Source organism: Coloeus monedula (assembly GCF_965178545.1).
Source record: "Coloeus monedula genome assembly, chromosome: 13".
NCBI classification, from domain to species: domain Eukaryota; kingdom Metazoa; phylum Chordata; class Aves; order Passeriformes; family Corvidae; genus Coloeus; species Coloeus monedula.
In genome coordinates this window covers 12,494,071-12,519,399 of record NC_138793.1, presented here as the reverse complement: position 1 = coordinate 12,519,399, position 25,329 = coordinate 12,494,071, and the positions used below count along the sequence as shown (strand labels likewise).

The window sequence follows — 25,329 nt, the reverse complement described above, 5'->3', positions numbered from 1 at the left end:
TTGTTGCCTTTGGAGTCCCCTCATGCATCTCTGCATGAAGTGCTTCCACAGACATGAATGGAATGATAGCTCATGGTCCTTTGCATTGCCCATATCCCTCATCTGGGTTATTTTGGGAGTCCTCAGATAAGATAGATCTTTATGCTGATGTATGCAGGCTAGACATGAAAGGTTGCTTTGGGGGTGAGCTACAGCATTTCAGGATGGTTTCTGCATGTGACTGTGGGTCCATGAACTGATCAGCAATACCCCCCACTGGTGGGGCAACTCGCATGAAGATATTTGGGCTGGAAGGATCAGTTGTAGTAGCAGGGAAATGAAAATTATTCTGGGGGAAAGAAGGCAATCTGCTCAATTTCTCCCCCTCCCCCCGAATTTTGTAGTACCCATAAGCACAGACCTTGCGTAAGTGGATTGCATTTCACACCTAATGTGCATAATTGCATCTTGCAAACAGTTTATTAATGGATCTATAATCACAGAGTAGCTTGTACATACATAAAGCTGGTGTTTGATTATACTGCAGCTGCCATAGATCAATGGATACACAGGAGTCTGCCTTATTAGTGTCTCACATGTGCGAAGTCTAGAGAACAATGTAACACCGGTGCCATGCAGTTGTTCATCAAATGCTGCTACCTAGGGGAAACCAGAGGTTTTAAAGACGTGGTAAAGGAAGGTTATAGAAAGAACAGTACATACCAGGACTTGGAACTTGAAGAAAGCTCCCTTTCTCAAAAACATTCCATCTGTAAATCCTTCAGTGGTGCTCTGTCTCAATTATCAATGCACTGTAAACATGTTAGATCTTATTTTGGAAAGGGATGTGTTCTGAGAATTCACTCAGAAAGCAGCATGCCTACAAGCTTGACCACTTCTGTTTTCTGAAGGTGACTCACCCGGAGGACTGATGAACAGCCTAAGTTCTTGTGAATCAACAGACCAGAGACTTACACACCGAGCTAAGCCCACTAATATCTAAGCAGCCTGAACCACGGTGAAACGGTTTGCAGAGATATCACCAAGACGCCTTTGGGAAGTAGTTGCATTTGGTTATGCACAAGGAAAAAGCTTCTAGCTTGTTTTGGTGTGTTGTGCTAAAAGCAAAAAAGATTTGGTGAGCTGCAGAATTCCCATGAGATTGTATCCCATCTCTCACACAATAACCTCAGTTTTCCCTCTCATGTCCCCCAGCTACCACCTGCGAAGCAGCCTCTGATCTATGTTGACTGTCTGGCTGGTGGCCAGTGACTCTGGCCAAACAGGGTAAATAACTGCACAAATTATGCTCTAGCCTTTCGTGCTGCAAAGACATTATTAGTTTGTGTGCCTCTCCTACATCTAGTTAGGAACAAAAAAATAGGAACTTCACTGTCTTTAGGACCTTAATTGTCTTGTTAAATGCTGGGGGCTGAGAGAGGTAGAGAAAGGAAGGGCTGGTGCAATTTTATAGCTTTTCTTGATGACAAAACATGTCTAAAATAATTGTTTTCTTTATATGACTATGAAATAATTGGTTGCCTTTGCTAAGAAGGTATTCTTCAGCAGAAAAGATCTTTTGTGTGTGTGTGTGTCAGCTAGCTTAGTGTAGAGAAACTGGATAAATTCAGAGGAATAATATGATCCTATACTACTACATGCTCCATCTCATCCCTTCCAGCTATCCTGTTTCTGCATCAACTAACTGAGGCAAAAAGCACAGGCAGTGTCTGATCTCTTACAGACTTTCTGATAATACTGACTCACTTTATTTAAGAGAAAAACTTTGGAAAGATGGAAAGTGCAGGATGACAAATGCTAAACAAAGAGCTGCACGGGGGAAAGCAGTCGAAGTCAATGTTGTTTCCAAAGTCTTGAAAAATACATGCCAAGGTCAAAACACCAAACTCGCTAGGTGATTACATCTCCTGTTTCTTATTTTAGGGGTTTACAACCACTCATCTCGCTTTCGACCTTGGTAATTTTTTTTTTTGCAAACTGTTGTTTGGAAGGAGGCACAATTAGTTTCGGGGATGAGGAGGTGGAACTGGGTGAGGTAGCAGCAAGTAGTGAAAGATTATTGGAGGTCAAGAGAGCAGATTTCTACCTTATGAACTTGGCAGTTCTCCTGCAGGCCTACGCTCCCGGTATTGATCTTGCTGTAAGATGAATAGTGATATGGATTTTTTTTTTTAATGTTTTATTTTGGGACCTTTTATATGTGGCTGACATTCACGAAGATTTCACTTAAGGGTGGATATTAATCTAAATGAATCAAGACAATACATAATATTTTATGTTTTCAATCTTAGTGTATTTTCTTTTCAGGTTGAAAAAAGCCTTTTAAAACAGTTCTTTTAATGCTTTTAACTTCTGAATTCATCTATATGTCTGCATTACAGTAACATACCAAAAATCAGAAGATACAGCTTAAACAGTTATCTTCAGTTTTCTTTTTGATCAGAAATATATTAAGTTTCTCGTAGTATATTTTCTACATTTAGAAAAAAAGCCTGAAGATTTTTCTATGAAGTCTGTATACAATTAGTTAAGGGTTGCAGTTACTTTGCTCATTTTTTTATTATTTTGCTCATACTTGATTCAAATCAAGTATTCTGGCTAACTTTAGCATTGCTGGCTTCAATTTGAATGAGTATGTGTAAAGTTAAGATTGCAATACTGAGAGATTAGAAAACCTCATTTCTTTATAAAAAAAATCTAATATGCTCTAATATTTCAATATTAGCAACAGGTACTCTAATACCTGTCTGTTTTTGGCTCATGCTTCCATCCTTATGATGCTCCAGAGCTGCTAAAAACCTGGGTGAGTGGTTGTAGGAAAAAAAATCCCAGAATACTGAATTGGAAGCGACCCACAAGGAACATAGACTCCAACTCTCACACCTGCATAGGACATCCCCGAGAGTCACACCACGTGCCTGAGAACATTGTCCAAGTGCTGCTTGAACTCTGTCAGCTTTACTGCTGTGACCACTTCCCGGGGGAGCCTGTCCAATGCCCAACCACCCTCTGGGTGAAGAAATTTTTGTTGACATCCAACTTAAACCTCCCCTGGCACAACTTCAGGCCATTTCCTTGGGTCCTTGTCCCATTATATTGCCCCTCCACTTCCCTCATGATGAAGTTGTAGACTGTAACGAGGTATTGAGATATAACCAAAGTATGTATGAAAAAACGGATTTAGGGCCAGGTGATGTATGTCCTGCAGTGCTCTTTGATTGAAGTAGCTCCTGCAAAATGCTTGTTCATGAAGGATCAAGAGTTCAGGCTACTGTGTTTCTAGCATGAAAGTGAACTTTTCAAGCACTGGTGCAGTGAAGTGCTGGGTTTTGGTTTTGCTCTAGACTGACACCACGACTTCAAAGACAGCAAGCCACATCCTGAGGTGGTGAGGGGTGCTCCTGCTCCCCTCGGGAACAGGCCCCCGCCTCGGTCAGTGTGGCTGGGCCGCTGCTGCTGGGCAGGTGGAGGGACTGACTGATGGATGCACCGCGTTCGGGGCGGCAGCCAGACAGCGGGCTGGCTCCTGTCAGCGGCGGGGCTCTGGGACCACCCTTGGGCTCCTCCAGCCTTCACGCTGACCTGGGGGAGGTAGCCAGACGAGGAGGTGTGAGGCCAGCGCTGTTCCTTCCTATCTGCCCCATCCTCGCCGCCAGCCTCGAGGCGGGAGGACAAGGCGCGGCCACCGCCTGCTCCCCACGCGAACGGGCCGGCGGAGCAGGTGCGGGGTCCCCGCTCTGAGGGGAGCGCTCCCCATCGCCACCGAGCCGCGGGGGGCGGCCGCTCCCCGCCCGCCGCAGTGCTGGGGCTGCTCCCCTCGCAGCGGGGAGGCGGAAAGCGCCGCGGTGACCGGGGGAACGAACGGGAGCGGCCCCGCTGCGGGCGAAACACCGCCCGGCCGAGGGACGCAGATGGGGGCTCTGAGTCACCCCTCGCCCGCTTCCCGCCTCGCGGGGCGCATGCGCGGCAGCGCCGGCGGAGTTGTGAATGGCGCGGCTGTTCGGGCCGAGTTTACGAGCCGGGAGGAAGTCGGAGGGGAGGGAGCGGGCTGGGGGCGGGAGCGGGCGGCGGCGGCAGCGGCAGCATCGAGCTCCGGCGGCGGCTGCGGCTGCTCTGCCTGCGCCGCGGGAGGAGGAGGGACGGGAGGAGGGAAGGGGGGGCGCCGCCGGCGGGGGCTAACAAAGGGCGAGGCGAGCGCTGGGGCTGGGACAGCGCGGGGCGGGCGGGAGGGAGGGAAGGAAGGAGGGCAGCCGGCGGCGGCGGCCCCACCACCATGCCGCGGGTTGTCCCCGACCAGCGGAGCAAGTTCGAGAACGAGGAGTTCTTCAGGAAGCTGAGCCGCGAGTGTGAGGTGAGGCGGCGGTGGCGGTGGGGCTCCCCCTTCTCTCTCTCTCCCTCCCTCCCTCCGCCCGTCGTAAGGAAAGTTTCCGCGGGCCGCGGAGGAGCCGGGGCAGCCCCGCGCCTCCCCTCAGCCGCGGCGGGAGCCGAGCCGGCGGCGCAGGGAAGCGCAGTCAGTGCACTCCGCTGCCCCCTTATCGCCGGGATTGGCCCCTCCTGATTGTGCGCCCTGTTCCCCGCAGATTAAATACACCGGCTTCAGGGACCGGCCGCACGAGGAGAGGCAGGCCCGCTTCCAGAACGCCTGCCGCGACGGCCGCTCCGAGATCGTAAGTGGCGCCGCGCTCCCCTCGGGGCCCGCTGGGACCGGGCCCGGCCGCGCTTGGCTCGTGAAATAAAAGTTTGAGGGACGCCGTCGGGGCAGCGAACGCTGCGCGGTGCCCAAGCCCAAAGGCTTGGGGCCGGCCGTGCCGGGACGGTGCGTGGGGCCGGTCGGGGCCGTGCCGTGAAGGAGAGTTTTCCCTACGGAGCTGAATGACATCGGCTGCCTTTCAAACGCCGAGGGAAAGGAGGGTTTAGTGAACAGGCAACATTTCTGTCCGCCTTAGGAACAGCGCTTTTTCGCTCAAAGGTGTCGGTTCGCTCCTGAGCGGGGAGAGTGGTTGTCTGGAGCGCCGGGGTGACAGGGAAGGAAGGAAAGTCCCCCCAGCAGTGTGAACGGGCTGCACTCCTTCCCTGGGCACGTGCTACAGCTACAAGCTTCTTATTTCAATATTCAGCTTTTTTTCTTTTCTTTTTTTTTTTTCTTTCCGGAAACAGTAGCTTTGAGAAATGAGTAGCATTGTTCAGAAGGCGCTAGCTTAAAGTCCTGAGTGAGCTGTTTGATGTATTTGTGAACTAAATCAAATGCTTTTAAAATAAGGCTTTGAAACTTGCAACTTCAGCTCCGTTTTTCTCATTCATTAAGGTTAGTTACAGACTACTGTTGCCCTCTGAAATAAGAAGTGAGATGAAGTATGGCTCGGAGTAGTCAAGAACTGACTCGTTATTTCCTGGTTTGATTTCTGCTCCAGGTTGCTTCTATAGGATCAGTATCTCATAGCATTGTTAAGTTTGTAACGCTGTACTATTAAAAAGCAGAAGTAACCTCTTTTTCTTTAACAGTATATAGTGAAAGAGAAGGTAAAATAGAAAATAAATCCCACTTCCACCAAGTTTGGTTTATGAGCATTCTTTAATTTCACGTGGTGTACATACTGCTAGTCAGGTCACAATGAAATTATTCTTATGCACAATGAAATTACTCTTATGCACTATCCAAAAATAGTTGAATACCAGTTACTGTAACTGATCTTGTTCATTTGCATTTGTCAGTAAAAGGATACTCACTCAAGAACATGGTTACCTTTTACTGAATAACTTTATTTTAGCTGAATCTTATCCCTGCTTGTTATCTCTTGTCTTAGAACCTGTAATATTATTTATGAGAGGCCCCCTGTAGACAGGTTCTTAATTTTACTATTTATTTTACATTCATTTTTCATTGTGCATGTTTGCTTCCTTTAAGAAATCACCAGGGAAACAATGGGTAGGTAAGGAAGACATAGTTTGCCAGCATTGGAAGTTCCTGCACAGGTGAAAGTGCAAAATATACCTGAATCCCTCCCGAAAAAAGAAAAAAAGCGCCATGTAGCTTATGAACTAGCTTTCTAATGTAGCCTATGCAGTCATTTATGTAAATGGGAAATTGCTGTAGTTTCACCTTTGTATTTCTGAGCCTGCTGCTGCTTTTTTTTTTGCCAGAACTTCATCCCTTGGAAGCAACCAGTGATGACTGTTCTACATATTTTCACTCTACTTAATTATAAAACAGGCTCTATATTTCTTCATCTGAAACATCTGGTTTTGTTTTGTGAACAGGGCATGAGTAGTCAGGTTTATTTAGAAATGTAGTGTGTGTAATGACTGATGTTAAAAAGAGCTAGTAATTTTACTTTTTTTTAGTCTTGAATGTTTTTCCAGACATCAAGGATTTATTCTTTTATCTCCAAAGGGAGCCTTTGCAAATGACCTTACATATTTTGAAGCAGACAAAAACCCCCAGAGAACAGCTCAGGGGTTTAATGTAGAACCAGCAGTAGGTTGTTGGTTACGTATGTCAAACAGCTCTTGATTGAATAAAGGAAATAATTGCCAATATTACTGAGAAGTAACTGGGAAGTGTATTAAATAAGATTTCACGTTTACTGGTAATGCTTTGATAACTTAAATAACCTTACATGTTTGGATGGCTTTGGAAGGTACTTGTGTTTATGTTGTCTGTGTGTGGGTCAGGTTGCCCTTGTACTACCTGATAAGCTTTTCATAAAATTCAAGACATAAATGTCTGATAGCTTTTCAGACTGGGCTTTAAAAGGCTCTGCAGACAAAACTAGAGTTTTCTTACTTTCAAGTTTAAAACCATACCAGTGGTGTGATTTCTTTTTAAATTATTTTTAAAAATTTAATTTGTTTGTTAATTGACGAAAATTGATGGCTTTCATGTAGTCTTGTGTGGTTATTAGCAGGACTGTTCTCAAGTTTTTCATATTGACCTATGACTTGATTTGAGAAGCATATGGGTACTTTAACCTGGATGGTTTTGTCTGTTCAAAGGGAGGGAATAGACTTCAAAATCCAGAGAACAAATATCTACATAGCTTTTTAAATAGCTTATGGTTTAAGTGGTGCCTGCCTGACTCGATGAGGGTGTGGAATATGTGTACTTTAATCTTCTTCTTTTCTCTGATATTTTCCCCCTGTTTTTCACGGCCTTCTAGCACACACTGGGGGTGGAAACAGGGAAGCATGGACACTTCGCTGTCTTGCTGGGTTTCCCACAAAGCAAGTACAGTCCTTTTGACCCAGTACCAGAACTGGACTGGTCCATAGGGCTTCAGTGGTCACCTGGTTTACTCTCAAAGATCTCACTCCTGGATATTTTAAATGTATAAATTAAGGAGTATGAAACGCATATTTACTAAAGATGCTTGGAGGTAGGAAAACAGTTATTGAACAGACTAAGTGGTGAAGACTCAGAGTCACAAATATTTGGAGATAGGTGTAATTTTTTTGTTGATATGTAAATAGCATCCCTTAGAAAAGCAAAGGGATAATATAAGGTAGTCAGGCTGATAGTGATGGTCTGCAGCTCTGACAGATTTGATGCCTTCTATTTGTGCAAGTGTATTCCTGATGCAACTTCTTTTACAGCAATTGAAATGTTTGTCTTTCTGTCTTGTAAGGCAAACAAATATTAATGCACCAGTACAGGATTCTTCTGGCATTACTAGGACTGATTTGTTAATTTTAATGACATTGAGAATGTGCTTACAGGAGATAAAACATGCAAACAAAAACAACAACAGCAAAAATTTTAAAATCTGTTTTTAAGGATAGCCTGGAAACAAGCCTGTTCGCAGAGCATTGGCCTCCCTTGGTGGAGGGGGAAGAGTCAAGACAAAGCACATCTACTTTCAAAATGGGGGGTATTCATCCTGTGACAGCGTTGCAGTCCATGACTAGAGCTATCTTAAATAACATGTAGCTATTGTGTCACAGGTAGCAGTACAGTTCTACCATAAAGTGGCTGAATTCTGGGTTGCTTTAAAGAAATCTGCTTGTCAGGAAATTCCAACTGTTAAACTGTAATAGTTGTATAGCTTTTAAGAAAAGCTATATTCTGGATTAATGACCATTTAAATCTAAGTGATCATGGTAATAAATACAGTCATTTGATTGTAACAAATTTTGTTTAACTCTGGGATTTTGAGAAGAGTGATATGCTGTGAGTCTGTATGAATATTCTCATGCTTACAGGACAACATGCTCACCTGTACCAGAGAAGAGTATAAATACTGTGAATCTGACTTCTGCTTGCAAAAATATTATTTTTTATTTCATGGCTAGGAATTGCTCATCGTGGCTTGGAGTTAAGATATGCAAACAGAGAGTTTTTATAAAGAAAACTGAATCCCATTTTCATTTGAAATTGTAGGAAATTGTTTGCTTGAAAGCAGTGCGTGCTTTTTTTAATAGGTTTAAACCAGTACCTTTAATAGTTTTACAAAGGGCTGCAGCTGAGAAGAATTCCTGCACTTGCCTTTTCTCACTGACACAGCATCTGCTGATCTGGGTATCACTGGTGTCTTAATGTGGCGTGAGGACTTTGTCCTGTGAAGCTTGATTGAACTCTGTATTGATGCTGCATGCCAGCAGATGATAAAATAGGAATGTTTACGTTTCAGTTAAGTGTCTATCTGGCTGTAAGTAGATTGTTAAAGGAAACAAGTCCTTTTCTTTTGAAAAAAGTTGTCCTTAGTAACGGGTCTAAGGAGTTAATTTTCCTTCAGCAGTGCTTCTTGTAGAGATATGCAGCCTCTTTAAAAAGCATGGGCAGTTTTTAATGTTGCAGGTACTAAGTTGGTGCAGGGTATCCAGACAGAACTGAAAGGACAGATTCTAATGTCAGCAAAACTGATTTGAAAGAGGTATTGATTCCATGTTGTATTTTATATCTGAAGCAGCCAATGGCAAATGTTGTCAAAATGGAATCAGATGTTTGTAACTTAATACTTAAGAAAAATGATGAGTGCATGTTTTTGACTTTAAGTATTCTCTATGCTGCCTGGCTTAAGACATAAACTGATGTAAAAATAAATGACTGCCTGCATAATTTATGTAATGTCTTGCTCCCTGATCCTGTTTGTATTGATTTTTCTAAAAGGCTTTTGTGGCCACAGGAACCAATCTGTCTCTCCAGTTTTTTCCGGCCAGCTGGCAGGGGGAGCAGCGACAGACACCGACCCGGGAATATGTCGACTTTGAAAGAGAAGGAGGCAAGGTAAGGAGGAAATTGTTGAAACTGAAAGAAATTTTTATGTTGTGCTTATGATCTTACTAGTCTGGATTACATGTATGATGTGAGATTTCTAATATTTCACATCTCCATGCAGGTAGGTAGTGACGTGAGTACAAGTGAAAGCTGGTAAGGTAAAATATTGCTTTGTTTTAAAGCATGCTAATGTTTAGGCAAATGGAAGAATTGGGAAATGTGGGCAGTAGTGGTGGCTTTGTATTATTTTGAAAAACATAACTATTTCTGCTGTCATGCAAAATAAGTTTTGGGGAGCAGTCTAAATTTGGTGTTGTGTAGGTACTTCTAAAGGGGTTCAGAAATTAGACTTTGGCCTATGAATTGTGGTAGGCTAATGAAAATTTGCACTTTCAACAGGTTATTTCATTGTGTCTTTGGCTGCCAGTTGGTACAGCAAGCAGTCATTGAGCTCTAAGTGGAATGACGCTTTTTCTCAGTTTCACCATCAGCTATAATACAGAAGCAGCATCACTTTCAGAATTGATTTCTGAATCTCTTTTTTCTGAGGTGGTTGTCCCATAGACTGATATTGAAAGCTCGAATTCCCTAATGACAGTGATGGTTACTGTGAAGCTGTATTAGATTCAAAGTCAGAAACCTTGCTTAATCTCATCAAAATAAAGTTACTGAAATCACCTACAGCTGGTTTTGTTTCACAGGAAAAACATACCTTTAAAATATAGATGCTGTCTCCTATCTATGCTACTGTAGGTGCTTTGGGACTGGTCCAAAGATCACTGAATTCAATAGGAGACTTTCTGCAGAATTCAGTGGGTTTAGACCAACACTTAAGCCCTCATAGTTTTTCTCTTTTGGGCTAATTTTTGTGTGATATTTTTTATTTTTAAAAACTTTTAATGGGCTACAAAATCCTTCCTTTTGCCTAAATTTTTTAACCTACCCTTGTAACAAGAAACAGCTAATGTTACCAAACCTACCAAGCTGAAGGAAATACTTGAAGCATATTCAGGTTTAATGGCATATTGGGTCTTTTAAATGCTGCTAGGTGGAAGATAAATATTTCCTATAGTGGGAAAACTTGATTGGAAGAAAATAAATTCCTGAGGGCAGTTATGGTATGTGGAATTCAAGTTAATGAGTTTTTTTGGAAAAAATTGTTTTCCATTTAGTCCTGTGAGGCTTGCAGAAGTTTGACAAATTGGGGGAGAAGTGAAGTTGGCTGTCTGGGTACTGACTGCTTTGCTAAGGAAACTGAATTGAATCTGGCTCTTACTGAAAAATATTGATTCTGGCTCACAATTGAATGAGGAATTTTTCTTGTAATGTGTAAGAAGACTGAAGTCTCTCTTCTTGCCAGTTCAAAACTAATTTTATTTACTCCTATGATTTTTTTTTTTAACTTTGTTTTCTCTGAATGAATTCTTAAAGTACTGAACTACTTCATCCATTTTCTTATGTTGTCTTAATCATGTAAGAGCATGGTAGGTATGCTGTGTATTAAAATAGAACATGAGCCTCATTAATGAATGCCACTCCTTCTTTTATGTGTGTTTACAGTAAATTCTAGACTGCTTCACTGAAATGTTTAGAAAAATTCCTCTGAATGAGGCTAGAGGTGGACAAACTGATAAATGGGAGTAATGTTATGTTCTGGTATGGACAAATCACAAATTCACTGTTGTAATCAGCCCTTACTAGTGTAAATCACACATGAATGCAGGCTTGCTCTGTGCAGAATTAAACTTCTCTGAAAGTAAGCCACTCCCATGATTGGAGCAGAGGAGTGAGCAGAGTGGGAGAGTGTTTTACCTTATCAACGGAAACAGTTAAGAGTTTCATATGAATTGTCTGAGATTTTGTTCTCTCTAGATTTTTGTCATTTAGTTAAATTAAGAATTTCTTTCATAGGCTTCAGCAGTCTCTTAAAGCCATGTGACTTTTGTAGCTCTGTGCATCATTGTTTTATGAGCTTTGATTCTTGAAGCAGTGCATAATGTGTGTTTGTTCATCACTGGATTTATGCCAGCAAGGCATGTTTTTAATTATATGAATAAAAAAAGGCTATGGGGGAAGCTGTCAGTTAATAATTATCTTAGGCATTAGTTTGAGATCTAGAATGTAGATAAACTTACCAACATTAGAACTTTTTATTCTGGAATTCTGCTTTGGTGTTTGGCTAAACAAATGATGGCCCAAAATAGTTTATCCAGGTTTGAAGTATGTCACTATTGTGCTAAAGCGGTTTTGTACACAGATTGACAAAGCTACCAATGCAGCATCTGCTAGAATTGCTGCTTAAATGATTGAATTTCAGAAAGAGCAACACTCTTGTGAAAGTTGGGATTCTGAAAATACATACTTCATAGGCTTGAGGTTTTTCAATCTGGTATTTCTTAACTGAGGGGGTTTTTTTAATATGCTTAATTTGCCTTTTAATTTGATGCATCTGATATTCACAATGGGTGGGTAGGCCTCTGGTGGATACCCTGTCTTCATTAATCCAAGAATTGGATGGCTCAGTGTACACTTAATGTGTCTACTCATTTTAAACTCAAGTTTAACTTTTTTTTTTTTAGATAGCTTTAACATTCTGTGCTGTCTTTGACCTGCAGCAAATTTAATTGTGTATTTGAGCAATTTTTCAGGTTTGTCATAGCAAAAGAAAAAGCAGCACTAAAAATAGGTCCCTAGATCATAAAAATGATAGAACATTGTATTTCATTGTGATTGTGGGTGTGTGTGGGGTGTGTCAGGTGCAGCGCATGTCCTGTTTCTGGGGAGCTGAACCATACTGGGGCTTTCTGATCCTCTGTTGTCAGCTAATGTCCAGGGTTTTTTTAATTGGTTTTTTGGGAAAGAATAAATGAATAGATGTTAAGAAATCGAAAGGTAGGGAGTGTAGTAGGTTAATATATTGTCTGAAATATTGGATAATTAAACTTGGCAATTAAATGGACAGCTTTATTTTCACCTTGGTTTTCTGGTATCATGAATGACTTAGGCTAGTTTTATTGTGGTTAATGAAGTTCTTTAATTTTTATTTCAGTTTTGTGCTGATGACATACGAACTTAAGGCTGAGCTGTGTATGGACTTCAGTGCTCCTTAAAATCTAATCTTTTTCAAAGTCCCTTTGTTTTGTTAAGAACTATGTGGTCAACTTTCTTTGCATGATTCATTTTGTATACTTCTTAGAGTAAGATAATGTCCCCAGTTTTCATTTGTTATTCAAGATGTTTCTATAGCTCCGTTCTTTCTTACTTGAAAGAACATTAGTTCTGAGATATTATTTTTTACTGTTTAAATACCAGTCACTGATGAAGTCTGTGAAGTTGTTTTACTTCCCCTCCCCTTTATAATACTATTCTCCATCTCATTCTAATGCAGCTTTATTTCCTGTCTGCTCTTTGGTGGCAGCTGCTCATAAACCAGAGTCTTCCACACAGGCTTATTTCACTCTAATACCCTATGAACTCTGCAGCTTTGGAGGAAAACACATCAGGCATGATTTAAATTGATTCAGAGTGCCTGCTGTGCCACATGTGATGTAGCTAGGATTTCTACTCATTAACCATTAACTTTGTTCTAGCCATAACTAACGATTGTCAGTTTTCTTCCTAAAGATGCTGAGTTTCTACTTGCACAGTTTTTTGTCATAACCAGATTTTATTTTGCTCTAAGTTGGTGTTAACTGCTTGGATGAGTATTAAAAAAAAAGGCAAATCTCTGTTGTGCTGCAGGTGTTGCAGCAGAAACAGAACTGTAATGAGAAATAGTTTTTATTAAAATACAGCACCTATTCAAATGGCAGCCAATAGAACCTGCTTTCCACTTGTGTCCTGTTTTGATTTTTTTTGTTTGATAGATAAGACTTTGCTGCAAATTAACTTTCTGTTTTCTGACTTTAGCCATTAAATTTCATAGATTATTGGGATGGTGTATTGGCTGCTCCATTTTCTGAGCAAATGCAATTTCCAGTCAAACACAGGATCACAATGTACCTAGTAGAATTTGCTTGGAAGGGGAAGGCTTAATTTATGAGAAATACCTTAATTTCTGTGCTAATCTGTATTGAATCAGCAGTTTTACTTTAATTTCTTTGGTCGCCAACATTTCCTGAAGAAATTAGATGTAACATTACTTTGTCTTCCAGACAAGGTTGAAGTAGCAGCTTTCATTTTCCTTTCTTTAGGTATACTTACTTTTTGATAAAAGGTAATGGTGCCTGGGAAACCAATTTACAGTTTCAGCCTTATTTTACTCTGCAGTAGTAATAACCATACTCCTTAAGTTCCTGTATTTTCAGTCTAGTAGTATTTGGGGTTTTTGCATTGTCATAGTTGAAAATATTCTCACAGTTAGCAGTTACTTGTATGTGTTCCCTGAAATCCATTGAGTCACTGGACAAAAGGATTTGATTTTTTACCAGATCAGTGAGAAAGGATGCATGATGTTAGGGATTTAGGGGGGAAAAAAAGGCAAAAAGCATGCTAGAGCCACAATATATTAATTAAAGATCATACTGTGGTGTGCCACCACATAGGGTGAACTATAACAGCCCTAAGATGCTTGTGGTCTTCCCAATTATTGAGATTTCATCATTCTGTTTGTCTGTAGTAATATAATGCTTCTTCAAATTATTGTGAAGGTCTCCGTTTAAAGCATTTCATGAGACGGTGCTGCAACCCTGAAGAGCTGGGCACCACCTAACAAAAGTTCACAGAGCTGTCTGTGTGTGGTGGAAGCATATGGACACGTAAGATGGATCTTAGTTAAAAAGCTGTCAACTTTAACCTCTAAGGAGTATCTTGGAATTCTTTGTTCATCCTCTTTTATATGCGAGGATATTTTGTTTCCAGTGATCTGTGCTACTCATAAATGCCTTCTTCAGAGTCTTGTTTCGAGATCCAAGATCGAGGAGAGGTTCGTTGCATGGCTCTGTAAAGTCCTTGACCAGTCCCTTTATGTACTGGTGGGTTAGGAAAACATTATTTTGGGGTCAGATTTTTGTCATGTTTGCCTGTTGTTCTCTGCCTTTGTGCTAGCAGAATGATACGCAATTCCTCCTCTGGCTTAGTTTCAGCTTGCTTCAGGAATGCAGAGCAGGGAAGATCTGACTCGTGCCTGTCCTCAGAGCTGGTGCTTTTCCTGAGCAACCTTAAACAATTGTTATCCTCTTGCTCATGCCTGCATGATGACCCCAAACCCCAAAACCTTGTGGTAGCTGGGAGAGATTCTTCTGTGAGAAGCAGCAGGTGGTCAGTGAAGGGACATCAGCTGCTGGACTGTCTGTGTGCTCTGGGCGTTCGAGGTACTTTTGCCTGCTTCAGCCAAGGGAAGTGGTGTTGTCCTGATGAAACCCACATCACTGTTGTTCCTTTTGATCTTTCTCAGGCTCTTCTGTGAGCTTTAAACAAGGAGGTCAGTGTGTGGTTATTCTCACAGCAGACAAATGGGTTTGGCGGTGTATCCGGTTTGTACCTAGCCTGGCTAAACAGCTTGATATATATTTTTTTTTCTTGGAGTTGCTTGGTGGGAGTCCTGTAAAGGCTTGGTGGATGAGAAGAATCCACTTTTCTTGATGATCCCCCTTGATCAGTTTTCATCCAGGATCATCTGTATGGTTTGAGTAAAATACTAGTTTTCTATAGATGCTTGTGATTACAGAATTTGTTATTGTGTTTGTGCTTAAGAGACCTTTCACTGGCAGAGACTTCTCAGTTTCTTTTTCTTTCTATTATTTTTTTTTCTTCCCAGCAACATCCTTTTTCATGCTCCTAAATCCATTTTTGCTTTAGAGGAGAATGAAACCTTTTCCCTTTTTTTTTGCCTAGATACTTGGAAGTGTTCTTCATTATGCTCTGGTGTTGCATAGAGGAGAGCTTTTTAATCCAAATTCCATCTGAAGCCACAGTCATCGTGTACCTGTGCTTATTCGCTTTACCTGACAATTAGGAGATGCCTCTATGTGTATACAGTTTATACACCATAAACAGTTAGGAACTCGGATTTTGGGAAGAGAAATCTTTAGAGGACATAGACTGGACACGTTGTCCTGGCAGGCAGCCACTGGCTGGGTTTGGACAGTTGTTCCTGCAGAGTGATTTATCATCGGGTGCCCTCCGCCACTGCAGCGTGAGTCACCCCAGGCACCTCTCATGTGATGAGTATCCACAGCCTTTCCCCTGGAATCCTTTCACCCCCCCATCCTCCAAATATTTCTGTGACTGCCCACAGCCTTGTCTGAGCATTACAGTGCAGGCAGTGACGATACCATTTTGAAACAATGCTTGGGAGCAGTATTGCACCACAGCTGTGGAAGTACTTAAGGTCTGCTGTCAGTAAACCTGCTTCTGCTTAGCTTTTATTATGTATTCTAAAAGCAGTTATTCAGTCATACTGCCTTGAACTCTTTCCAGTGGCTTAAATGCACTCGTTAGAGTTGTATAGACAAGATTTCAAATATACCCATGTCATCATCCTAAAGTTTCCCAGAAGAGGAACAAAATTGGAGTTAGTGAGCTAAATTTTGCATTTGAGAAGCAGCTATATATAAGAACAGATGAGTGCTGTGTGGATGAAAGCAGTACTTGAGATCTCTGCAGCATAGATGCTGGAAGAAGTCCAGGCATTTGGGTTGTTGAATCCTCTTGTTTGCATATCAGTCTCCACTTACTAAGCAAAGTTGCTAATATTATGCTTCTCTCCTCTTCTTATAAATGAATGAGAAAAGTAAGAGCATCATTGTTGAGAATGTCTGCTTCTTTGTGAAAATCGCTTAATAATTCGTATTAAAAATCAGAAAAGTTCAATAAGATGATGAAACATTTGCTTCAAGAAACTGTCATTTTTCTGAAAGTTACTGAAATGGTTCTTCAAGCTTTATTGTCCAAAGCACAAGTACTGAAATGAGCTCATTAGCTTGCAAAATTGCAAGTTTGATGTTACTCTGTTAAAGAAGATTTCCAGTCATTGCTAAGGGTGTTTTCTGCAGAAGCTGATCGTTTTCTACAGAATAATTATGACACTATGAAATTTTATTGAATGATGAAAGCTGAATAGTTGTTATAGTATACAAAAGACAAAAAATTACTAGCATTATTTTAAGCCTTGATGCAGCACTACTTCTTGAGTAAATGTTTGAACAGTTTTTCCAGACTTGAATCCTGTGTAAGGGGAAGGGTGAGGCTCTTGGAGTGCTCAAGAAGGCAATGAAAGCCAAAGGGTAGAAGCAGCAGCTTTTCTTGCTCCTCTCTTGCTTGGGTCAATTCCTGGATGTTTTTATTAGTTGCTTCCCCATATTGTCAAAATCAGGTAACTTCTATTTTGTATAGTTGAGTATATTTGCATTATATGTTTCAAAGTTTCAGTCCAAAAGTAGAAGATTAGTAGGCTGTTTATTTGCACCCAGGTAGCATGGTGTGCAAGTGATGTTTGAGATAAACCTCTCTTTCTAATCCTCTGTGGCAGTTGCTGGTTGTAACTCCTTTTTGCTGTGTGATTTTCTAAAAGCTTGAAAAAAACCAAATTTCACAACCAGTTTTGAAGTTTCTGCCTGGAAAATATTCTGTCAATGTGGCAGAAAACTGTGTGTGTCTGTTAGTTACTGGGCTTGTGAGCAGAAGCATGCATGTGTACTTGGAGCCACAAAACAAGCAGTGATCTCCTGGCAATATTTTACTGCAAAAGCTATTCTTTTTAATTGTTGCAACTGGGTCCTTTTAAAATGCATGCCTTCTCCATTAAAAGGGAGAGTAGATTCAAAATCCAGCCATCTTACTCATGTAGAATCTAGCAGTAAAGATAGGCTGATAAAAGACCCTGTAAAGTTTCACAGGAGAAAACCCCAGCATATATTTGCCTTTCAGATTTTTCTTGTTATGCCCCTTGCATTTTTGTTGATTTTCAGTTCCAGCTCTGTGGTTGGTTTTGTCTTTTGAAGGCAGAGGGATAGAGCCTGAGCATGAGATGCATTTCCCTTTGGGAGGCATTAGTCCCTTCTGTAGTGACAATGTGAAAACTAGAAGCTGTGTACTTTTTGCTTTGTATTGGGGTTTTTTTGGTGGTTTTGGTCAAGTCTGGTTCGTGTTTTCTGCTTAGTCGAGAAATTGCAGTATTTTGGAATGATGAACTGTATCTGGAGACTTGGTTATTAGATGATGAGTATAATTTCTGTGCAGTAGCATTTTAGTATTTTTCTATGTGAGCTTCTAAGCATAAGTACTGACCAGTGATCTTAATCCAGGAATAAAATGCTCCACAGATTTTAATCACATTTGTTCTGACATCCTTACTGCTTCATATCTGTTCTTAGTTATAGACTTTTTCAGTTAAGTGAAATAGCAACCTGCATAATTTAATGAAACATCGATCTGCTTTCGAAAAGGAGTCATAATTACATAGTTGAGCTAACTATGCAGAAAAAAGCTAACAAATGCAACCAACCAAAAAAACACCAGGTTTTCTACAAGGGAATTTTAAAGTCTGGCTCTCCAATAAGGTAAGGAAAATTCTTCAGCTATTCTTTTTTTGATGTTTTAGAAACCAGACCCTATCATTGTAGTATTTCAGTAGTACACAAAGCATGTTGAGAGAGGTTTTGTCACAGCTCTGGATATTACTTAGAAAGATATTTTTGAAGTGAGTCTGTACGTGGGTATTTTTGCTACATAGAACTGTAAAAATGCGTTATATTTCATCTCAATCTTTACTGATATTTGTAATAAAACCTGGTGACTTATATAAGCATACTTTAAAATTGACCAAAGTACATTATATCAGACCGCCAGGTTTTGCTATGAAGTTGAAAATTCGTATCATAGGGAGTTGTGGTATGTTCGGAGGTGTTTTTCTAGTTGTGAATTGGAGTGCATTCTTTCCTTAGTTGCAAGTGAAATGTCTCTGTGTGATCAGAAGGAAGCAGAGCTGAAGGAACAGGTCCCAGGCAGAGAAACAGTAGTGCTGGGCCCAATGGGGTGTCCCTGGGCAGTGCTCGTGCCCTGGCCAGAGCTGTCCCAGGAGTCCCACCTTGCCACCTGCTCAGGAACCAGCAAGGACCTGTTGGTGGTGGTGTGGTACAGCTGTGCCATAGGTGCCACCCTTGAGAAACTAGAAGCTGTATTCATCTTGAAAGCCACAACTGGGTCATCTATGTACAAGTGTTTAGGAAAGATTCTTGTTTGGTCAGAAAGTATCAATTCCTGTACATTTTTGCAGAAGAGTATAAGGTTTGAGTTTTAACAAAACCTCGTTCTCGTATAATGGAAGAAATTCCAAGACGTAGCTTTTAGAATAGAAGACATTTTCTTTGTGCATTCTAAGAAAGAATAATATGTTTTGAGGCACAAGACAGAAGGATTGATCCAAATTAAAAGAACTAAAAGGTCTTATTTCACTCAGTTGCTTCCTAAATGGGATTCTTTTCAGCTGTTTCTATTTATGTTTCATTCCAGTTTAAATTATGTTACAAGGTTAGTGTATGGGAATTAAACTTATAAAGTCAGATAAATGCTGTAAACTGTTCATGACTTGGTTGCTTGTCAATATCTGAAAGTGTAGTGTGAAACCTTGCCTGAAGTTACCAGCTTTTGCTGTGACTTCAGTTGTTGTTGCACCAGTGAAGTTACTATTCTGTTTTGTTCACCAAATAATTGAGGGTTTTAGTGTATAAGTTCTGTTGCAAAGTTTTAGAAAAGCTTTTTTCTTTTTTTTTTTTTTTTTTTGCATTTCTTGCTTCCTCTCTCGTGCTTTGCCCCCCTCTCTGAAACGCAGGCTAGAGACCCCTGTCTGTGATATGAAAGTGTCTTGGTATTTTGGGGAGAACACAGGCATGGGACTGATGCAAACTTACATTTCAGAGCAGTTGTGCCGCATCTCTATGGCAAGACTGCAGCATTTTATTTTTGAAACTGTATATATAATCATATGCTGTTGCTGTTAAAGGAAACAGTTGAATACATAATTTCTCATTTGAACATTTTGTACAGGTTGTTTCCTTTTACTTGCTAGTGTATACAGATACTGTTAAGAGAAGCTGAAATGATGAGGTTAGCCTTACCCGATTTAACACCTTTCTTTCTTGGAGTAAGTGTTCAAAGCTGTTTCTTTCTTAGTGGTCAGTGTTTCACATATGAAATCACCAGGGAGACTGCTGTTTAAATACTTAAAAGTGGGGTATGATTCAGGGGAAGGTGGGATCAGAAGTGGGATGGATGGACAGATGTGGCTCAGCCGAGAGGGGCCGCGGGGCCGCCCGTGTGAGTGGTTATGAATGGGCAGATGTGTGCGTGATGAGGCAGAGGGTGAGTCAGAGCTGAGCCTCTTCTGAAAGAATGCATTTTGCTCCAGTGTGCTGGGAAAATGAAAACAGAAGGGAGGGGACTGCACCACTTCACTGGGGACTGGTGTTTCCTGGGGGGTGAAGTTGATCTCCCTGGCTCTGGCTGTTGTGAGCATGCTGATTCATTAGTTGGTGGGTGGTGAGAACAGTGTGCAATCTCTGGGGGAGGAAATGGCTTGGTTGCTGTAGGGAGAAGGAGCATTTTCTGTAACTGCAGGATGTGTGGATGGAGCATACAGATAGCATACCTCCAGCAGATCAGTTAAATATCCTGCTGTTGTGAGATAAGGGTTTACTAGATGACTAAAATAGGATGTGAAACTGAGGTTTTTTGTCTTGTGCTAAAATAAAGTAGCTTTTAAAAAAGTTATTGAGAGTTGTCCTCTATTTAAATAGTTTGGATTTTAAAATATGAATGAGTGGTGTTACAGGAGCCATGTCCCTGCCTGTTCTTAACGAGAGATAACTCCCAGTTAGTTGGAGTTGGGGGAGAGGGTTGCTCATTTAAATGCAGATGGAAAGAAATAACAGATTAGTTGAAAGAGTACAAAAGGGAAGGTGAGATATACTATATGTTGAAGGTGTGGCACAGAGGTCTTTGAGAAAAGCCAGCGGGGAGGCACAAACACAGCTCAGCAACTTAAGAGCCCAACTTAGCCTATTCATGCAGCACCTTCAAGTTTGTGTGTATTTATTGTGCTGTTTGTCCTCTGTCCAGATAATCTGCCAGCAGATAGAGTGTTTACTCTTGCTGGTTGTTCAGTCAGCAAGCAGAATATTTGTTCTAATATGAAAAGCCTGTTTCCAATATTAAAGTAACATGTCTATGTTTGTCATTTAAAAATTCTAATGCTGCTTTGGTCTGTAGTAGGAGTTTGAGATCGAAGATGTCATTTGAGATTAAATCAATTCTGTAATAGCCACCTGAACAAAAATTCAGCTGCTATAAAACTAGTAAAAATTCCATATTTCAATATGTGAGTGTTTACCTAAGTCTTGTAGTCTAACAAAGCTTTGGCTGTGCCAGTATGTGGAAAATGAAGGTGCAAAATGGGAGAGAACTTATTCTCATCCTTCAACATGTGTACAAAAATTTTTAACTTATTTACACAATTGTCCACTGTCAGTGGCAGAAAATCCATACTTCCCTTGGTTTATAGGATGGACTTTATTCTGAAAAGAGGCTGCTGTATAATTTAGCTGTTCCTCTTGTGTGTCCTGTAATGGTGTTTCTTTATGTAGCATTGAATTTGTCCACTGAATATGAATGTGGTAATTGCCTGACTTCCAACCTTTCCTCCTTCCTTCTGTTCTGTAGCGCTTTTCACCTGTCTCTTGAATTTTACAGCACTGACTGCCAGACATTATTATGAAAACCACCCAGAGGTGTGTGGAGGATTTATAAATTTATTTAAATGCAGGTAATCTGGGATTAGCAATAAAACCTTGAAAGAGTTGTTCTAACAAAGACATGCTTTTATCTACTTCTATAATATTAGGGAGGGGGGAATTTTGGGTCTTTTTAGAAATAATGCAGCTTTTGCCCTTGGTCTCCTACCATGACTGTCTTGAGGCAATTTTCAGAGCAGACAATTCAGAAATTTTTAAAAGACCACTTTGCTGGATTTTGAAGTGCCATAATCATGTGTTCACAGACAGAGCAGTAATTTATTAATAATTCTGTTAAGTTCAGAAGTTGAAAGGGAACCAACATGGCTTTATCTGAAAAGAAGGAAATGTGTGGTTAAACGTTTTTGGCTATAATCTTAGGTGGTTTCCATTTTCCTGAAAGAAGAGAGGGGGGGAAAAGGAGTTTAAATTCCTTTCTCTAAAATAAATTAAAAAGTACCAGTGTGCATTATTGTGTTTTAGTGAGAGAAAAGTTCTTGCATAAGCTCATGGGGTTTCAGGATGAATGATTACTACGTTTGAATGATTATGTGGTAATTTCAAAATTCTGAATATCTTGAAAAGGAATTCATGCTTTCAGAAGTAAAAAATGTTTGTTTATCAGAGTTTTGAAGACCTCCTGAATCTGGTGGTGTAAGGCTTCCAGGGCTCTGATTCAGGAGCAAGGGCAGACTACTTTATCTGAAAGGTCAGGCTGCGTGCCAGGGGTTCCCAAGCTGCTGTGTCAGCAGCTCAGCTGTTGGCTGGTGTGCTCAGGGCAGATTGTAGGAATCAGGAATCACATCAGCTCTGCCAACTTGTTTCCCTTTGACTTCTGAAGACTTTCATAGAATTTGCAGCACTGCTCAGGCTTCCAGGTGATGCTTAAGGCATTTGAAGTATTGAGCCCTCAGCAGCTGCATCTGAGCTACCTGCTGTTTGCACTGAGGGAGGAAGTTTGCGTGTAGTGCACTGGCAGCTGCAGTGACCAAGGCAGTTGAATGGCCACTGAAATGAGTTAGTGGCAAAATAATACTCCTTATCAAACAAACAAACAAAAAGTATTCCTGGACAACTTGGAAAGCTGGTTTTGTCATCTGTGGGAAGGCCTATGTCCCAGGCTGCTGTTGTGGGCCAGAAGGATCAAGGAAGTTGAGTGAAAGGTAAATTCTAAATGAAGATCAGCAAAGTGCTTGTTCGCTCCTGTGAAACATAACCAGCATTAGAGTACAGGCTGTTTTGTCTTTACAGACCCATGGTTAGCTTATACTGCCTTTTTATTTCCCCTCTTGAATAGTCTTCATTTTCCTTAGAAGAGAATGACAGTTTCAGTAGCCTCTCTTATCTGTCCTTCACTTCTAAACTAATTAAACACATTTATTAAATTGATGCTGCGTCCTTCATTTGTTTCTTGTGAGATGAACGAGTGGAGGCTGTGCTGAAGGGCTGCAATGTATTTCATGTGTTTGAAATGAGGGCTGTGGGAGGTGGTTTCCTGGTAGTCCACATCTTACTCATGCTGGTTCTGACATCTCTGCTCACAGAGGCTGTTGGCCAGTAGATGTGCCTGGTGTGCTGTCCCCACGCAAGGCCGAGGTGTGATGACTCTCACAGATAATCTGTGAGTGCAGGCACAGAAAACCTGGCTGTGCTCTTAGCAGAGACCCTGCAGTAGGAGTGCTGGTGGGAAGAAGATAGCTCAAACTAACATTTATTGCCTCATTATTGAGCTGCTGCATGCTGTACTAATTAAAAGGTCTAGAGTACATCACTTCATACCGAAGTGTAATAAGTTGTAAAAATCGGGCTTGGAGATCAAATGTTTGTTTTCTTCGGCAAATAACATTACATTGTTTGTCAGTTCGATTCATGTTATTTGTTCCTTTTCTTCCACCCATGGGTTGCCTTTCATGTTGTTGAATGCTTAATTCTGCCATCACAGCCTTTGCATAAGGGGGGCTTGCCTTCCTCTGTGCCTCCTGCTTCTTGAGCCCTTTCTTTTTTTGCTTGAGTGGCCTTAGTTGGTAAGTGTGGAACTGAGCGAGTAGGCACTGTGGGGGCGCTTTGAAATGCGTTATAGTGCTAAACATCAATTACGCTTTGATGAGGATTTGCCAGAGGATTAATTTAGAGCTGTTAGAGGAGGCACTGTGTGAAAGTTCCCCTACCTAGCTGAGCCTGAGCTGCTCTTGAAGGCTGAAAAAACTCAAATGGAGTTCGAATGTCTAAGCAGTCTTTCAGTCTGAAGTGGGTGCAGGTTTGCCTCTCTAGTGATTCAACATGGACAAACTCCTGTTCCATGAGAGGTTTTGAATTGCCAAGTAGGCTGAAATAACTACTGAAGGTTGATTTTATTTTTTAATTTTTTTTTCTTTTCTGTACAATTCAGGTAATTTTGCTGTGACTCTTTATTTTATTTAAGCCTGATGTCATTAAGTTTAACATGCCAAACTCATTTAGGGCTGTATTTGCTTTTTTTTAGGTTCTCTTGTGACATCACTGTATTGTCTACTGTTATCTAGATGTAGGGCCTTACGATCATGCATTATTCTGTGCTGCAGCACAAGGCACGGTGCACATTGGTACTGTACTTGGGTTTCATCAGCTGATGTTGCTTCTTTTTAAAAGCCTTTCACACATGCTAGAATTGACACAGGAAGACTTCCTTATTTTTAGCACAATGTGTATGTGGTGTATTTTACTGAACTCTGAGTAGTTGGTAAATATGAGGAGGACTGAAACCAGTGCTCGCTCTTTGTTGAAGTCGCTCATTTATTGGGATAAAATATAGTGTTTCTCAGGAGTAGGAAGGTGTGTGCTCATTTAACTAATTTAAATGTGCTGTAAGATCCTCCCTGTCTGGCAGCATGCCACTTCCTTTGTGATACAAAGGTAAGCTGACTAGAAAGACCCCTAGTTTAACTGCAAGCAGTAAGAATTCTAACTAAGTCCTGGTGCATGCCAGTTTATAAAATGAGAACACAGCTTAAATTTATTCCATCCAGTACAGTAGGCAAAAGTTAAAGCACTCACTTGATTAAAATGAGTTCTTGGAAAGGAAGCAGTAGAAGCTGTTAAATGGAGTCTTATGTTACCAGCTGGTTTGGATGTTCTTCTAAGAATACATATAGAAACTTCCTGGATCAGTATTTTCATTGTGCAGGCACATGTGTAAGAGCTTGCAAATTCATAGCATGTGTTTTGCTTTTATTCCAGGTGTACTTGAAGGCACCTATGATTCTCAATGGTGTCTGTGTAATCTGGAAAGGCTGGATAGATCTACAGAGACTGGATGGTATGGGCTGCCTGGAATTTGATGAAGAGAGAGCACAGGTAAGACAGTCTGCCCTTGGCTACTGTGCCATACATGTTTGTTCTTCTGGAGGGAAGCACAGTTTTTGCCTTCATTTTGAGTACAAACTCCAAATAAAACTCACAGTACAGAAGTTCAGAAACGTGTTTGTAGCTAAACACTAGTTTAGCTACATTAGGTCAAAATATTAGGGGCAGGAATCATTTGTAATTTACAACTTTGAGTGATTTTGCACTGTTACTATGCTACAGAATAATAAAGCATTTAAAAAAACTATGCCTGTAACTTGTAGCAATAGAACTGGAAAGTCTATTTTAGCTGTTTATTTTAGGGTGGTTGAGGGGTTTTTGGTAGCTTTTTGTTTTATTACATATGAGTGAGAATGAATAGAGTTTTTTATTTGTCCTTTGGCACTGATGGACTCTGCTCTGTTAAGGTATGGCAGCTTTCAAGAACTCACTTCCTATCTACCTACTTCCTACCAGCAAAATTACTGTCCAGCCCCTGAGTCTTTGGACAAGAACAAAGTCAACACAAAGGAAATGCCTTTCAAAGTGGATATCACAGAGAAAAGGTTCACTTGCACAGCTGTAGGGTTCTTTAATTTAGTCAGACTTGAGATATGTCTTTGCTTTTGAGATGTAGTTTGGTAACAAATCCACTTAATTAATATTAAAAGCTGCTGCACCTGGTTTGTGTGAGCTTCTGTGCAGATCACCTGCCTCTGTATTGGAGAGTAAATTGGATGTAGTAACATCAGTTACCAGAGTTATGACTTACAATCTATATTTTGTGACAAACTCAGCGGTTCATTTCTGTAGCAAATAGTTGAACTGGTTTGTGTGACAGTGGTGATTGTCTTTGTTATACCCCGTGTGTGTCATACATTTGGGTGATTTTTGCAAAAACTTAACATTCACACAAACTGTTTTTCCAAAGTACCTTGACATTCCCTTTGCCCCTGTGAGGGTTTGCTCCTGGCAGTTGTGCACTGGAACTGATATAAAGAAGGAGGCACTTTGTATTTCCACTGTTTGCCTCATTCTGAGCCCTCACTTCCTTGGAGTTTCCCTTTT

General features: G+C 40.9%; 1 protein-coding gene across 2 annotated transcripts in view; it reads left to right on the top strand.

Moving 5' to 3' along the window:
• The first annotated feature begins 4,248 nt into the window (after positions 1-4,248).
• The window catches only part of CBFB (core-binding factor subunit beta), a 39,495-nt gene continuing 18,414 nt past the window's right edge, over positions 4,249-25,329 (top strand). For both annotated transcript variants that reach the window (XM_082289899.1, XM_082289900.1), the window contains exons 1-4: positions 4,249-4,351; positions 4,581-4,667; positions 9,104-9,220; positions 24,157-24,273. In XM_082289899.1, the coding sequence (XP_082146025.1) occupies positions 4,274-4,351; positions 4,581-4,667; positions 9,104-9,220; positions 24,157-24,273 (399 nt within the window). In that variant the 5' untranslated portion in view covers positions 4,249-4,273. The remainder of the gene's footprint in view (positions 4,352-4,580; positions 4,668-9,103; positions 9,221-24,156; positions 24,274-25,329) is intronic.